At 43.4% G+C, this 15905-nt stretch overlaps 1 protein-coding gene across 1 annotated transcript in view; it reads right to left on the bottom strand.

Moving 5' to 3' along the window:
• The window catches only part of MYO15A (myosin XVA), a 162657-nt gene extending 148058 nt beyond the window's left edge, over window positions 1-14599 (bottom strand). Inside the window, exon 1 of the mRNA XM_073635189.1 lies at window positions 9476-14599. Coding sequence (XP_073491290.1) covers window positions 9476-14599 — 5124 coding nt within the window. The remainder of the gene's footprint in view (window positions 1-9475) is intronic.
• Between the last annotated feature and the right edge of the window lie 1306 nt (window positions 14600-15905).

The raw sequence follows: 15905 nt of genomic DNA, 5'->3' as shown, positions 1-15905 counted from the left end.
TGATATCATTTGTTAGAAGGGAATATAAAGTGTATTGTGTCCTGGTGGAAATCAATGCAGGTTGAAATCGATAACTGGCCGAAGCTGGAGGGCAAGTCTTGGTGTAGGGGGGCATCTGAGATCACGTCCCACTTCTCTATCTCTAACTATGAGCTGCAAGGAAGGAATATAAGGGGGGGGGCATTTAAATGAATTTCTAGGATTCCATCCTATAGCACCACACTCGATATGCAGTTGAAGCTAAACTCAAAGAAGATATAAAAATGAAAATGAAAATGAATAAATGCAGAGTTTGGCTCCACCATTTTTGTAAGTCTGGCACGTGTGAAAATGTGCCAAAAGGCTTTGGGTCCCAACAGAGTGCTTAGGCACATCTGCATGCATGCGGATGGTGGGGGGGGGGGGGGGGGGGGATTTTCCAGACATGCACAGACAGGGCAAATTTTTGGACATCCATGACTACCCCATCTCTGCGCATGCACGCGAGACGCTGCCTATGCGCAGACGTGCGGATAAACTGCATATGCGCAGATGTGCCGTAGTGTTCTGAATCGCTGTGGCACATTCATGCATGGGCAGAATCTGGAATCTGGGAGGTGGGGGCAGGATAGTCATTCTCACCTAGGCGAGAAATGCAGATGTGTTGTTTTGCAGCAGAAAACCTATTAAATTCATAGCTCCCAACTGTCCCTGATTTCGAGGGACTGTCCCTGATTTGGAGCAATGTCCCTCTGTCCCTCTTTCCTCCTCATTTGTCCCTCATTCTGGTCTGATCTATATAGTTGTATATAAAATACACTTTTTATCTTTCAAAAAGTGTTTCCCAGTATTAAACCTTTCATCCAAATTCCAAATTGCTGCATTGGTAAATTTTAAAAGCCAATATAAAGGAATAGTAGTGGTAAAAAAAAGAGGCCCTTAACCTTTTTTTTGGTTAATTCTCCTTTAAGGGGGTTGACAGGGGGCGTGTCCTATGCCTACATACATTTGCTAGTGGGTGTCCCTCATTCCCATCTCAAAATGTTGGGAGGTATGTAAATTTAAAAAAAAATGGGGGGGGGGGGGGGGGGGGGGTCGGCAGGATGAAATGAAAGTCAATTTAGGGTGAAGGTCCATTTGATCATTCATACATCATTATATGCATTTTTTAAATACAAACACCTGTATCTGACCTGGTATCAGCCTATTGGTGTCTCTATACAGCAGGGCTGCAGTGTAAGGGGAAGAAACAGCACAAGGAGCTAATCAGATCATGTGCTGACAAGAAGAATTCTAATAGTAGAAAAGAGCAGAGTGATATACAAATAATAAGAAGCTTATCACTGTGCTGCTCATTCATTGTCCACTCACAGACTGGGGTGGGTCCAGGAAGACCTGGGCTCAGAGGACATGGGTTGAATGAGAATGACCATCAGACTGAGGTAATCTAGAGGCAGAGAAAAAAAAAGGCACTGCGGGGGAAATTTCTGAACTGATGGTCAATATTGAAGCACAAGCATTGCTCTTTTAACTTTTATTGGTCTATTCATTTTTATTTATTTTTTTACTTATGGCCGGAGTTCTACTTTATAGTACATATAAACCCCAACTGGATGACATTTCCTTTGCTAAAGCACTCTGTATCATGAAGATTTTTTTTATTTTATTTTTTTATAAACAATACTGGTTTGCCTTTTTTTCATTCTTTTTTTCCCCATCATAGTGCTGTTGATCTCCTGCATCCTCTTCCAGCTACTTCCTGTCTACAGTCACTTGTCCCAGCATTTACTGGAGAAGTTGGTATAAACTGGCTTCCTGCAAGTGACAATGTTAGAACATGCCTATGAAATACACGTCAGCGCAGCTGCTTGTAGTCTCCACCATGGGTGCAAATGACAGGGTGACAACACAGAAGCACAATTGGGAGACAATTGTCACCCCATAACAGGAAGTGCCTGAAAAAGGACGTTCATGGCATGATCACGAGGTATTCGTTGACCTAATGCTGCTGACCTAAAGAGATGTAAGCCCTCGTTCACATTGGAGCGACTTGTCATGCAAACGGACAGGTCAAACCGCATGACAAGTCGCACCCTCTTGTCGGCAATGGCCGCGTTTGAAACGATGTGACACCGACTTTTGCGGCGCCGCATCGATTTAAAACAGTAGTCCCTGCCCCACTTTTGGCATTTTCGGGGGCGACTTGAATAGACATCTGTGCATGAAGCTGCACAGATGTCTTCAAAGTCGCACCGGAAGTCGCACTGACATGCGGCTTTGAAATTGCGCAATTTCAGATGAAGTTGCACAGTTTCAAAGCCGATGTGAATGAGAGCTTAAACTATTTTTGAATTTAAAGCTTTAATTTTATATTCGTTAAAATTAAAACATTAAATTAAATCTTTTGTGTTAAAGGTTATATTAAATTTTAGTAATTAGGTTTAGATCTAGAGCTTTCTTTTTTTGCATATGTTTGTCGTATTCCTATTGGCGTTTGTGTATTCCTATTGGGAAGCAAGGTATCAAAGCAAAACACTTAAAGTAGAACTCTTGCTAAAAGGTTTTTTTTTTTTTCTAAAGCTCAACTCTAGAAATGAGAAAAAATGTTGCAACAGGGCTGTTATATCTTAGAGTAGGGGAATGAACATGATTACTTACCCTATCCCCCTATCCCCCACTCCGGTGCTACCCCCCACCCCCCCCAGAGCTCCTGTCTGCGAGCAGCCATTCATTGTCATCACATACCTCCCAACTTTTTGAGATGGGAATGAGGGACACCTATCAGCAAAAGTATGCAGGCATAGGACACACCCCTTGCCACACCCCCTTTAAGGAGAATTGTATAAAAAAAAACAAGATTGCCTAAACGCACAAGTGCTTTTTTTACCACTACTATTACTTTATATTGGCTTTTGGAATTTACAAATGCAGCAAATTAGAAATCAGATGAAAGGTTTAGCACTGGGAAACACTTTTTTGATAGATAAAAAGTGCATTTTATATATAACTATATGGATCAGACCAAAATGAGGGACAGATGAGGAGGAATGAGGGACAGAAGGACATTGCTCCAAATCAGGGACAGTCCCTCAAAATCAGGGACAGTTGGGCGCTATGTCATCATGTACAATGCAGGGCTAATAACCCTGTACTGTACATAGTGAAGATGAGTGTGCGATTGCAACTGAGAGCTACTTAGAGAGGAGGCTGTAGTGAGCAGGGCACACTGCTAGGAGGACCCTGTTGGAGCATGGAACAAGGTACTCCTTCTTATTATGGCACCCCTAGAAATAACAAGCATTTAACCCTTGCCGTGGCCACACTGCAAGGGTACTTTTTGTTGTGCCTGGAGTTGGGCTTTAAGCTTTGGATGGAGTGTGCTGTAAAAAAAAAAAAAAGAAAAACAATATTTTTTACTTTCTGCTATAAAACATCCAATATAATTAAAAAAAATCAAATCTCCTCATCAATTTAGGCCAATATTTATTCTGCTACATATTTATGGTAAAAAAATTTTAAAAAGCGTATATTGATTGGTTTGCATAAAAGTTATCATGTCTGCAATCTATAGGATAGATTTATGGACTTTTTATTTTTGTTATTGTTTTTACTAGCAATGACGGTGATCAGCAATTTTTCGCAGGACTGCGACATTGTAACGGACAAATCTGAAGCTAAGTGACACTTTTTGGGGAACAGTGACACCAATAAAGTGATCAGTGCTAAAAAAAAATGCACTGTTACTGTATAAGTGACACTAGCAGGGAAGGGGTTAACATCGGGGTGATCAAAGGGTTAAGTGTATTCTAGGGAGTGCTTTCTCTGGACTGACTGGAGGAAGGGAGACATCTGTGTTCCTAATTAGCAGGAACACAAGATCTCTCTCTTCCTCTCTGACAGACCGCCGTTCTGCCCCTCCTACGAACGATCGGCGGGTCCCGGGAGCCATCGCGGCCCCCCCAGACCCGCGCTTGCCCCAGAGCCGACAACAGGAATCACGTACAGGTATGTGATTTTACGCTTAGGGGCCGCCCTGCCGCAGTACATGTACGTGGGGTGGTCCTTAAAGTGGTTGTAAACCCTTGTTTACAACTTTATGTTACAGGTAAGCCTATATTAAGACTTACCTGTAGCTAACAAGGATATCTCCTAAACCTGCACGGTTTAGGAGATATCCCCGTATTTGCATGTGCCGACGTCATGCCGCACATGCGCACTTAAGACAACTGAAGCAATGGTGCTATATGCCATTGCTTCAGTTGTACTGTAACGTTCCCGCGTGCATGTGCGGAGTGACGTCATCGCCGCTCCTGCTAATCACAGTCCCGGAGCGGCGATACCCGGAAGTCACTCCGGGACAACATGTGAGGGGTCGAAGGGGGAGATGTAGACCGATGCGGGGGCTTCGATCTGAGGTAAGTAATACATAATTAGCTAGTATGCTATGCATACTAGCTAATTATGCCTTTGTCTTGCAGGGTTTTTTATTTTTTTGTTTTTTTGCTGAGGGTTTACTTCCTCTTTAAGTGGTTAATATTCACAGCAAACTCCCCCATCCATCCATGTCTTCATGCTTTATTTTGCTGAGAAACCACTTTGAAAAACATCCGTCTTGCATTTCTGGCCATCTTGAGTAAGGGCAGATGGTTCATGTAGCATTTACTTTCTGGAAACCATCTGCCATTAGCTCAGGCATGAAAACAGGATGGTGTGCTTAGCTGAGAAAACCCCTCCTCCTCTCCTGGGATGTATGACATTGTTTGCCTAGGCAAGAAACCAGGAAGTAACTGAAGAAACATAAAAAGCAAACGTTTAACCACTGACCAAGCCTATTTTTGACATTTGTTGTTTACAAGTTAAAATCAGAATTTTTTGCTAGAAAATTACTTAGGTATACCGGTATATATATATATATATATATATATATATATATATATATATATATATATATAAATTATTATTTTTTTTTTTTGCAGAGTAAAGAATGAAATGGAGATCATTGCAATATTTTATGTCACACCCCATTTTTGAATAAGAAAAAAATAAAACAGTAAAGTTAGCCGCAATCTTTATAATGTGAAAGATGATGTTACGCCGAGTAAATAGATACCCAACATGTCATGCTTTAAAATTGTACACGCTCGTGGAATAGCGACAAACTATGGTACTTAAAAATCTCCATAGGCGATGACTTCAAATTTTTGTACAGGTTACCTGATTAGAGTTACAGAGGAGGTCTAAGGCTAGAATAATTGCTCTAACAGTCGTGGAGATACCTCATATGTGTGGTTTACATATGCAGGCCTGACTTGCGTATGCGTTCGCTTCTGCGTGCAAACTCGGAGGGACAGGGCGCTTTAAAATATTTTCTTTTTATCTTTTTTCTTATTTATTTTACTTTTTATTTTTCATTTTTACACTGTCCCTTTAAATATTTTTTAATATCCCTTGAAGTAGAAATAAGTATGACAGGTCCTCTTTATTGTGAGATCTGGGGTCAAAAAGACTTCAGATCTCACATTTACACTTAAAAGCAAAAAAAAATTAAAAAAAAGTCATTTTATATTTACTAAAAAAGGCCTATTGGTGGGGGTGACGTCAGGTGTCGCTCTGGTCCTGCAAAGGCATAGAGTCAAGTGGGGGCCATCTTGCCTTCACTTGACTTCCTGCCCAACGCTCCAGGGGATTGGATCGTTTCCCCCTTTACTGACCCCTCCGGTAAGCGGGGGGTCAGTAAAGGGGGAAAGGTCCCCCCCGCGGGGGGGGGGACCTTTCCCGCTGCCTATAAAATTGATCCCGTGGCGAATCTGCCTCCAGGACCACTTTTATCTGATTCCGAATTGCCCGCTGTATAAAAAAATGGCAGGGTTACCGAAGTACTCAGCAATCACAGAATGCGCTGGGTGCATGCTGCATAGTTTTGGGAGGACCTCAATAGACGCCCTTCCAGAACTGGACGACCGCGCTGTAGCCGTCATTTGGCTATAGCGTGGTCGGCAAGTTCCCTAAATTATCTTGAAGTTTGTATACTTACTTTGTGAAGAATCCCACAAATTTACTACCCTGAATTCTGCGACACGTATTCATTATTTTCTGCAAAGCATGCAGGGAATCCAGGAAATTGTGAAAAGAGATAACCAGCAGACAGGCAACAACTCACATCATGAACCTTGTTTTTAAAAAATAATCCATTTACTACACAGTAGACCCTGTAGTTTATTTTTAATTAAATAACTTCTTACTGTGTTTTTTTTGCCTTCTTGTAACTTCCTCACTGGGCTCTACAACCTTTCTTTTTAGCACTCTCTTCCATTGGTTTAGAACAAGCAGTTCATGTTAGTTGCAGTCATGTGCACCGGTCTACACACACTACACATCCCATAGTCCATCTTAGTAGTGAGCAAGAGATGGTGGCTATGTTCCTACTGTAGCACCCTCTAGCTAGTGTCAGATGTAAATGGGTTTGTTAGTGTAGGAAAAATTGGTTTGGCTGAGAGTCAGGCCTGGGATGAATATGGGTCAGGGCTGAGTGACTTAGGGAAGCTGGGTGACTCAGCAAGCAGCTTCTCTGGTACCTCCCCCTATTTTCTTGAACCCTGGAGAAGCTTCCAGACAGAGGCGGCTCTAGGGTTTGTGAAGCCTTAGGCAATATTTAGACATGAGGCCCCACTCACAATCTTTGCATGGGTTAAGGAAGAACCCCGAGGCGGAGCATCTTATTAATGCTGCTGCTTGTGTGGGTGGGATGTGTACTGCGCCAATCACATGGGATGAATAGGAGAGGAGGGTCAGCAAGGATGGGCGCAGTACACATCCCACCCATACAAGCAGTAGTAAGATGCTCCGCCTCAGGGTCCTTCCTTAGCCCCTGAAAAAATGGGGGTGGGGATGGGACTGGGAACCATGGGGTAGAGGAGGAGGGGGTAAAAAGGGGGGAGTGGGTAGGAGATGAGGGATGGGTAGAGCAGAACTGGAGTGAAACTGGGGGATCCTGGTCTGTATAGGGATAAAAAAGGAGGATTTGTGCTGGCATGAGGGAAGGGGTGGGGGAAAGAAAGAAAGGTGCCCCTTACATAAGAGTACTCACTGCGAGGCAGGAGAGAGAAGGAAGGGAGTGAATGGATGGATAGATCAGGCCAGGGGCGTATTTAGTTATGTAGTTAAATAGGATTTGAGATGACTTACATGGTGCAGAATGTGGTAATGTTAAATAGGAAACGTACAGTGTTGAGTGAATGGGGGTGGGTAGTATGTGCAGGAGCGGGGCATGAAGTGTATGGCACTGGGTGGAATGTGCAGGAGAGGGGCACAGAGTGTATGGCGGTGGGTGGTATGTCCAGCAGGGGGGTACGGAGTGTATGGCAGATGTAGTGGGCGGAGGTTAGGAGGAGCTATTTGGCATATTTATGAGGTCGTCTACCAGTCATGCCAGCAGGGGCAGTCAGGTGGAAGATGGAGATGGAGTGCTGAGGATGAGGTTGGAGGCCCTTGCAGGGCGCCCCCATGTCTGGGGGGGGTGGGTGACCTTGGGTCTGGGGGCTTGGGTACTGGAAGGATCCCCCAAAACACACAGAGGAAGCCCTTCCTGGAGGCACGGCAGCAAGGAGGGTGGGCTGGTGAGTGTTCAGTCTGGGAGGACTGTTGAGAGAGAGTCAGTCTGAGAGGACTTTGAAGAAGTTAGCCAGGAGAGCTAGTGAAAGGGGCAACTGTAGCTAGGCAGGCTGGCAGTGCCTAAAGTGGTGGTGCTGGGATCAGTAGCCACAGGGATGGACACTGACCTTTTTGCTACACAACTAAGGGGCCTCTCGGGTTCCTGCCCATAACAAGCTTTTGCTCAGAATCTAAGTGCTGTGTCAGATCCACCATCAGCGTGCCAGAGAAGTACTGCAAGCGAGTGCTGGAAGAAGCAGAGGAGTGCATATAGACTGTATATAGGAAAAGTTGCTCCTGGAATTGTTCAGAAGTGGGCATCCCGTAATTCCTTATCCCCATCCAAGTTTATTACCCTCAATAAAACAAAAAAAAATACAAAGTACTGGACTGTTTTCTGACTCTGAAGTGACTGTGAAAATTCGGTGAGCCTGGCTGTGCAGGGTGGGGGATCCAAGTTACTTGCGGCCCTTAACCATTTGCCGACCAGCTGGCATCATTATACTGCGGCAGGTTGGCACGATCCCACGAATCGTCGTAGCTGTACATCGGCTCCTTTAAGCTGGATAGCAGGCACACGCGCCCGCTGCATTGCGGGGGTGCCGATGCTCGTGGCCGGTGGTCGCGCGCGATCACGGGCAAGAGAGGCAGAACAGGGACGTGTGTGTGTAAACACACAAATCCCTGTTCTGTGAGGAGAGGCAGATCGGGAGTTCCTAATAGCTAGAAACAACGATCTGTCACCTCCTATAGTCAGCCCCCTCCCCCCACAGTTACAACACACAGTCAGGGAACACAGTTAACCCCTTGACTGCCCCCTAGTGTTAACCCCTTCTCTGCCAGTGACATTTACATAGTAATCAGTGCATTTTTATAGCACTGATCGCTGTATAATTGTAAATGGTTTCAAAAAGTCGTCAAAAGTGTCTGATGTGTCCGCCATAATGTCGCAGTCCCGATAAAAATCGCAGATCGCCGCCATTACTAGTAAAAAAAAAAAAAAATTATAATAAAAATGCCATAAATCTATCACCTATTTTGTAGATGCTACTTTTTTGCGAACCAATCAATATACGCTTATTGTGATTTTATTTACCAAAAATATGTAGAAGAATACATATCGGCCTAAACTGAGGAAAAAATTCGCTTTTTTTTTTTAAAAAATGGGGATATTTATCATATCAAAAAGTACAAAATGTGTTTTTTTCAAAATTGTCGCTCTTTTTTTTGTTTATAGCGCAAAAAATAAAAACCGCAGAGATAACCAAATACCACCAAAAGAAAGCTCTATTTGGGGGAAAAAAAGGATGCCAATTTTGTTTGGTTACAGAGTTGCACGACCGTGCAATTGTCAGTTAAAGCGACACAGTGCCAAATCACAAAAAATGGCCTGGTCATTGAGCAGCCAAATCTTCCAGGGCTGAAGTGGTTAAGGGGGTGCTCTACATACAGGGGGATCATGGAAAATGAACGTAGCCACTCTCTAACAGGAAGTCAGATCACAGCAGCAAAAAAAGATTTGGAAGAGGCTATAAACAATAGAAGGTATTTTTTGAGAATACATATTTGAATAGAATATTTTTTTTAAAATCAGTGTTAGTGCACTTTAACACCAGGAGGTGGATTCAATTTTCTGATTACATGATCACTGTGATAGATAGATAGTACCCCCCCCCCCCCCCCCCCACTACAAAATAATAACAGTTTTCCTAAACAATAGTGTCAACAAGTATTCATGTTCTTCACTGTAATGTCTGACCAAATAATTTTTAACGAAACACATCTAACTGTACTGAAACAACTATATATAGTAGTATAGTTAAAAGTGACATGAAAAAGAACATACCTTGTCGTCAAATTGAGGTCCGTGGCCTTTTCCAGTCATCTGCTGCCAGCCTCCCTGGGATCTCATGCTACCATGTGCAAGGTAGCTAGCAACCTTTTCCTTGGCTCTGCGTGAGCCCCTTCTTAGTGTTTCAGTCCATGGCGGATACATAGATTTGTTGGGGGCCCTCATACCTGGCATCCCTTGAAAATGCCCCACATGCTGTCTTGGCCAGGGTGGTTTTCGTACACTACCCCGTAGGCTACCTCTCAGGCTTCCCCGAGGACTACCTCGTCCTCTGAATGCTTCCATCCTGTGAACTTGGGGCATTACTACAGCATATCTTCCCACGGGATCTTCAAAGTCACCCTCGTAGAAGTCTGCTGGTTGTTTTGGAGGTCCATAAGCCATTGCTGGTTGTATTGGAGGTCCATAACCCATTGCTGGATGTTTTGGAGGTCCATGACTCATTGGTGATTGTTTCGGAGGTCCATGACCCATAAATGGATCTCTTCGTGGAGAATACCTTGGGTGCGAGTGGTTAGCACCAGCTAAAGTAGGGGAACCCCGGAATTCTAGATGGAGAGTGGATCCTGTTTTTGAAGATTCATGATTTGCTTGATTTAATGACTCTGCCATGAAACCACCTAAAGACTTTGGTGCAGGCTGAGAAGGTGACTTTGGATGGCTCATATTTCCTGCATAGGGCATGGCATTCCGCTGCAGTGTTTGATTGGGAGAAGGCTGCCAGTTATCTTGAGAATGTGTTATATTTTGTGATGGAGAAGACAAAGATGGAGATTTTGGCCTATGCGTACTACCTGCCATTTGACCGAACTTCTTTACAAATGTATTTGAAGCTGCTTTTTCTGGAAGATGGGAAGCCACAGGACGTTCTTGTCTGCCTAACAACTGTTGTGATGGTGGAGGACCTTGAGACATCCCTACAAGAGGCTGACCAATCCTTTTCCAAAAAGGATTTTTGGGCTCAGGAACTGAACTTGCTGGTGCTGACATTTCTGATGACTGTCTTAAGCCATTATATTGGCCCAGGAGTGGAGATTTTGGTTTTACTGGGTGAGACTGCAGAGCATCTTGATTAGCATCTCTGTTTTTAAACGAACTACTTCTGTGCATGTTTAAAGGTTGGGAAACTGGATGTTGTGGCAACCGGTTCAAAGTGCCTTTAATACTATTATGTCTACCCATTAAAGGTGACCTTGGCGGATCAGAGAATGGAGGAGCTTGTGTAGGTGGCTCATTAAATTCACTGGGTGTGAAATGGCTGCTCCTTTGTTGGTTTACCATTTGAGAAATTGGGGGCCGTGGTGCACGATTTAAAGTCCCTTTCATGCTGTTGTGTCTTGCCATCATAGGTAATTCTGCTTGATCTGAGATTGGAACAGACTGAGAGGAGACCTCACTGAATTCATTGGGCATCATACGTCTATTCCCTTGTCTTTTTAATACTGGGGAGGCTGGGAATTGCGGAGGATGGTTCAACGTTCCTTTAATGCTGTTATGATGCCCCATCAATGGCGATCTTGGTCTATCGGAGAATGGAAGAGATTGAGAAGATCTATCATAGGATTCCCTTGTCATGGAATTTTCACTTCCTTGCCTGGGCAGGGGGCTTGGCACTTGTCTAGGCGGATACAAATGAGGTGAATGGCTGTCATGTCTTCCCAATAATGGTGACTTCGGCTGTTCAGATTGGGCACCGACTGCTCCATACATATTTCCTTTTCTTTGGGATGATTGCTGTTGGGGATTAATGCTGTTGTGGCTATATGGTGACATATCTGCCATTGACCCTCTGGGTGAAGGTGAATTTAGCGGTTTCATCTCACTGGTGCGCCTAAGATTTTTCATGAAAGGATTCATCACTGAACTTTTAGCTGCCCCTTTTGTTGTTTCTTCAATATTTCCCCAGTTTTGGGTGTTATTTATTTGTCTTCTCCCAACAACAGGAGACCTCTGGTGGGCTACTTGGTTTTCAGTATTAAATTTGGAACTGTGAGCAGGCATCTTCATTGGCTGTGGTGACTGAAACTCTTTATTTCTGATGCTGCCAAACCTTTGGAGAAGTGGACTTGATCTGGGAGATGTTGTGCTGGAATGGGTTTGGATATCCTCTCTGCTCTTCATTCCTTGGACCTGCAAAGTATTAGAACCATGCCTAGGTTTAATGGATGGTTGAGTGCTTAGAGGGTGGCCATGGTCATTTCTAAAGCTGTTTCCCCGTCTAAGGGAGGAAGGTGATGATGGGGATGCAGCACTTGTGTTGCTTAATGTTCCTACAGGAGATGTTGCTGGAATAGTAGAGTTTGAAGCCCAATGTGTTGTTCTTGTTGGAGAAGGAGGTCTTTGAAAATTAGTTTGGTTCATTTGAGGTGAAGGTGAACGAACTCTCTGTCTAAACGAAGAACCTGGCTGGAGTGGTGCAGGCTGATTTTGGCCAATAATATTGGACTTGTTCAGGCCAAATGCATTCATAGAAGGCTTTGGAGAAACTGGCCTCTGTCGTGTTGAAAGATTTGGTGATGGAGGCATGGTGACATCTTGTGGTTGCTTATTAAATCTTGGATGCATGTGTGGTGATGGAGGATATTTCGATTTAGACTGCTGTAAAGATGAGTTTGTTTCATTGCTGTTGTTGTTAGATGTTAACAACCCAGTTTTTCTTGGGAACTGTGATGTTTCCATTCCAGTCAACTTATGGCCAAATCGTTTATGGTAAGGTAAGGGGGAGGACCTTTCATTTTCTAGATCTTTTTGCAAGGCCTCTAGTTGCCGCGCATTAGGTGTGTCAGCATTGTGGTAATCATTGATGGGGCTAGGGATTCTAACATGTTTTACAGGTAGTTGTTGGGAGGGTGCTCTGGCAAAGGAAGTTTCTGAAAATTGACTTCTGGGTGGTGGGGAAACAGGATGCCTTTGTGATTGACTATCATTGCGCTTTAAGATTGGCTTAGGGGAGAGTGTCCTTTTCATAAACTGTCCTAGTGGACTACCAAATGCTCTAGGGGAGTAATCTTGAGAACCTGAATCTTGGTAATGGTCTTGAGGAGGATTTAATCTTTTTCCTATTGGTTTTGTTGAAAGCAGCTTTTGAACACCTCTTGCATGCTGCTGGCCAAAGCTTCTTTGAGCTGACTTTGTAAAAAGGGATCTTGTAGCAGGTTGCCTTGTTTCCCACTGCTGAGGTCCCAACAAAGGCTCATCTTCACCTTCTTCCTCTTCTTCATCAAAATCTGTAAACGATATATGAGGAGATGGTGGCAATGGAACGTCCAGTCTCTCTCGGCCAAAGAGTTTAACCTGAGGCCTTGGAAACAATTTATATTTCCTGTTTCGGGAAAAAATAGCAGAATCTTCTTCTATATCCTGACCATCGAATTGGTCACTGTGTTCTGCCATGGTCCCTAAGTCCTCATTTTCCATTATATCATCCAAGGGGTGAGCATACGGGTTTACGGGTTCTGCATAAGGGGATCTACTGTAGGTACCTGGACCCATTGTACCATATGCATTGTAATCATTTGTTTCCTCCATTTCAGAATATGGATCTTGCCCACTAAAATAACCATATGAGTCATCATTTTCACTTTGGTCATATGGATTCAGTGGATCCCCTGAATAATCCATTTCATTTTCTGCATAGCCATAAGATGAATAGGTATTCTGTGGATGATGGACTTCAACCTCATAATCAAAATAGTTATTCTGACTTTTAAGGAGATGACTCTCCTCATCGCAATATTCCATGTTCTCCTGATAAGAAGTATAATCTTCCTCCATAGGGTACCCAGAATAATTATCATAATCCTCCTCTGTTCCACCATATGGGAAATCTTGCCCATTTTGGTCATAGGGATAGTCATATTCCTCATTAGGATAGCCATAATGATCAAACCCACACTCCTCATCTTGGTAGTCATAATAACCAACTGATGGATCATCATACCTGGTACCTGGTCCACCTTGCAGATATCTTTGAGTTGGAAATCGCTGGTGACGGTAGGCTTCAAAGTCCTTAGGATGACCATACACATCCTCATTTTGGCCATAGAACCTGTGACCACCAGGGAACCGTTTTATATTCATCCTGTATTTTTGAAGCTCTTCTTCTGAAGGAAAAGGCAATTTCTGGGCACCCATCCTAGTCAGCCAAGCATCCTGTATGGCTCTTTCATTTTGGAAATATCGGGTTTTTTTGGACAGAAACCTTTTGGTCAACCAACTGGCAGCTGCAGAAACTTTAGTAAGCACTTTAGCTCTAGGTTTGAACTTTAGTTTAGCCTTTTTCCTACTAAAAAGGCCTCCAAACAGCTTATTTGGGCCTTTTTTTTCTTGCTCAGGTTTTGGAGCATTGCCCCCCAATCTGATAAGCAAAAAGGAAGGCCTCGGCTTTGAACTATCAGGTGGTTTTGGCAGTTGCTTTTTTGACGATTTCTTTAAACCCAACATAAGCTTTGATGTATTTTTCAGCATCGCTGCAGACTTTTTTTTCTTATCTAACAATGATGAGGCAGCAAATTTGTTTCTGAATCCCATGAAGAGCTTTGAGGCCACTTTGAAATGCCCTTTTTTGGATCTCTTTGGCTTGAGTTTGCTAAATTTCATAAACATTTTTGAGGTGGCCTTTAAACTCCTCTTCTTCTTGGCTGGTGGAGGTGGTTTTTTGGCCAGCCCCGCCATGGCTTTTGTCGCCCCTTTTAGCTGAGCCCTTGTTAAATCCTTCTTCTGCTCCTTAGCTTTGAGATCCATGGCAGCACCAACTGCTCCTTTTGCCATACCCTTGTTCATGCCAGCCATTGCCTTAGAAGCCCCTTTTAAAGCCGCCACACCCTTGTCTCTACCTCTCCTAGCTCTTGCTGGTCGAATGTCTTCTTCCTCCTCTTCCTCATTTTTGCTTTCTTCGCTTTGCTCTTTAGCAACCTCTGGCTCAGAAACCTCTTCTTCTTCTTCGCTTATTTCCTTCTTTCCCTTCCTGGCATCCCTTCCCTTTTTCTTGTCCTCTTTTTCTTTATCCTTTCCTCCTTTTCTGTCATCCTTCCCTTTAGCTTCACTCTTTGCAGGCGCGGAAGACTCCTTCCCGCCACCTTTCTTTGCCGGCTTTGCATCACCTTTTTTTCCCCCCATGACGACAGCTTTCCAAGCTCATGCTAAAGTTCTTGTTTTCGGGGATTCACTCAAAGTTATATCCCAGAGTTTCTCGTCGGTTTGAGTCTATTGACATCAGCGGCAGGCTGATATCACAGTGAGTAAATGGCAAGTCTAACACTCTGCGGAATTGAACGCTCATGCTGTTAGGCGATACTCAAAAAAAAAAAAAAAAAATCTAACAGTGACCCAGCTGCAACCAATGCCGTTACATTAATTAAGAAAAATACTTTAGCCTACTAAGCTGCCATCAAAGCAATTCAAAATGCTCATGAATATAAAGTTCGCCGTAGAGTGAACATCTTCAGTTACCTCTCCAAGGTTGTAAAGTTATGACCCAGACATACATCCTTTCCTCAAGCAGTTGCTTCTCACAAAATGATCTTGTTTTCTGAAATTCTCCTGGAAAAGTTGTAGATTCCAAAATAAAAATGGCTAATGTATTCACTGGATCCTCTCCAAGCACGAACAAAACAAAAATCCAAATTGTGGCATTGCAAGCTGGAAGGAATTCTTCTGATACCGTCACGGAGTAGATGTGAGGCTTCTGCAGTGCCGGGAAGTAATATGCTAAGATATAGAGGTGATTCTCCTGTGCTGTAACACTATCTTCTTGGCTCAGTTTAGTATGAATAATGCAAGTAGCCTGTACCATTCCTACTTTACCACTCTCAGAGTTTTTACAAAGAAAAGACTTAAGTGGTAAGGTGCAATCATTTTATAAGAAAGAACAAGTCCAGGAGAATGTTGGTGCAACCCCAGCTGAACTTCTTTGCAAAGGGAGTTTTAGATTACTAACATTAGTTCTGAACACTAAAACTATTACTAGGAATAAATGTTATAGTTGATAACACTATAACTGACCCAGGACAAATGTAGCAAAACTGTAACATGACCATATGCAATGAGGATGCAGCATAATTGCTTGTGTGCTTCTGTGACAGCCGTCCCCATTGGGGAGGTTTTCACTACACATCCTGTCCAGATGACCACATAGGAAATAAGGCCTATGTCACAATTGCCGTTCAGTCATTGGTCTCTAAAAAGAGCAAAGAAAATACTCATCATACAGTGATGATTCCTCCTTGACCGGATGGGTGAGGTGCCACTTGCTTGCCAATAGAAAGTCAGTGGAATCTCCCTTGCAAGAGAGTTAGCCCTGGTTCACACCAGTGCGATTTTTCATACGATTTGACAGTTCAAAATCACATGACAAGTCACACCCCATTGCCGGCAATGGAACTGTTAAAATCTTTGCGACTCAAGTCAAGACAAGATTCCTAAA

The sequence above is a fragment of the Aquarana catesbeiana genome, linkage group LG06 (genome assembly GCF_042186555.1).
Source record: "Aquarana catesbeiana isolate 2022-GZ linkage group LG06, ASM4218655v1, whole genome shotgun sequence".
Lineage (NCBI taxonomy): Eukaryota > Metazoa > Chordata > Amphibia > Anura > Ranidae > Aquarana > Aquarana catesbeiana.
The sequence above is the reverse complement of the archived record's forward strand: the minus strand, read 5'-3'. Positions and strand labels throughout refer to the sequence as shown.